This window comes from Hyposmocoma kahamanoa, unplaced genomic scaffold, assembly GCF_003589595.1.
Source record: "Hyposmocoma kahamanoa isolate Upper Pololo Valley unplaced genomic scaffold, ASM358959v1 166965, whole genome shotgun sequence".
In the NCBI taxonomy this organism is placed as follows: domain Eukaryota; kingdom Metazoa; phylum Arthropoda; class Insecta; order Lepidoptera; family Cosmopterigidae; genus Hyposmocoma; species Hyposmocoma kahamanoa.
The window spans coordinates 1-1,570 of NW_020653604.1; the positions used below are offsets into that span (position 1 = coordinate 1).

Genomic DNA, 1,570 nt, shown 5'->3' on the forward strand with positions numbered 1-1,570 from the left:
GATATCGGCGGCATTACCCCAAAGCAAAATGCCGTATGTCATTAGACCGTGAAAGTAGCTGAAATAAACCAATCTAGCGGTTTCGACGTCTGAAAGTTTCCTTATTTTTTTTATCGCGTACACTGCAGAGCCGAGCGAGACCGAGAATTTCTAAAGAAAACGTTAACAATACATATGACATGACCTACCATTGACAATAGATTCCATTTTGTTAGGGCATCAAACAACTGTGCACAACAATTCATTTAAGTTCAGTTCAAGTTGTTGTAAATTGAGTGATCTGTTTGTAAGATCCTTTTCTTGAAAAATACCACATTTTTGGTACAACCCTCCAGGTTAAATTCTGCATTGAACTTGTCAAGGTTAACAACACAATATCCAATACGATGCAAGAAACTTTAAAAATATGTTAACTAAAGTAATATTCTTCCACCAGGTATGGCGGCGCACCAGTCCTAGGGGCCCAATATCTGGGAGCCCCCCTACCCCGACCACCGCTTTTCAGCGCTCCCCTTTACACCTCCACACCTCCGTTCCACTCTCTCCTGGCTGGTCTGGCACCCCCTCCGCGACAATCCCCAGATCCCCCTGTATCACCACCTATATCCCCTGGAAGCGAATCACCGCCAACCACACAGGGTTCAGCTCCCGAGGTTGAACGAAGGAGCTCGAGTATTGCAGCTCTCCGAATGGCGGCCAGAGAGCACGAGTTAAGATTAGAAATGTTAAGGCAAAGACATCACAGTGACTTGATTAGTTGAACATTGTTCTTTTGTCTAGATTCAGTGAAAACTTTATGTGACTGTCAAGTTCCGCGTGACGTCAATTACATATTTTTAAAAAGTAGGAGTTGTAAATGGAGGTTTTTCCAAAATTCTTTGCTACATGAAATCTGTGTTTAGAAAAACTTTTTTATGTAAAAAGAAACCGTCTTCGAAAGTTTGTTGAATTACAATATACTTGTCAAATTTTATTGAAATAGGTCAACGGAAAGTAGGTTAAATACAATGAACCATATTTATCCCCTAATTTGCCATCCTTAGAGGTGAAATATTTTCTTCAAATTAGTATGGGATCACTACAGAATACCCCCTTTCCAACAAAAAAAGAATAATTGAAATCGGTTCACAAATGTCGGAGTAATCGTAATCGCGAAATATACACGCACAAAAAAATACAGTCGAATTGAGGACGTCCTACTTTTTGCGTAACGTGAAAAGACCGTGTAAAACGCAGAGCCCACTCCAAAGAATAATTTCAATCAGTGCCTCTACCACGAGTTTACCGTGACAGTTGTCGCTAGAGGTCGCATAAATAACTTCAAAATTTCGTATGGCAAATTTGTACAGCGCCTCTAGCGATCACAAACAGAAACAACATTTTGTATACAACAGTTTACGTTGTCACTGCCAACTGTCATTTTAATCTCATGGTAGAGGCATGGAAGAAGAAGCTAGAGTTGAAGTGAATAATTCATTAAAAATGTTGGATTTTTTTTTCAATCAACCATGATTGGATCTGTAAAGAGTATGTAATGTTACTTTGTTTGAGAAAAAACAAATCTTAGCCT

General features: G+C 39.5%; 1 protein-coding gene across 1 annotated transcript; it reads left to right on the forward strand.

Annotated features, from left to right (window-relative positions):
- Window positions 1–436: 436 nt before the first annotated feature.
- On the forward strand, window positions 437–761 carry LOC113225555 (homeobox protein aristaless-like; the record flags this gene model as incomplete). Its single annotated transcript, XM_026457883.1, has 1 exon — window positions 437–761. A coding segment is annotated over one exon (325 nt), but the record flags the coding sequence as incomplete, so codon positions are not given.
- Window positions 762–1,570: the final 809 nt, after the last annotated feature.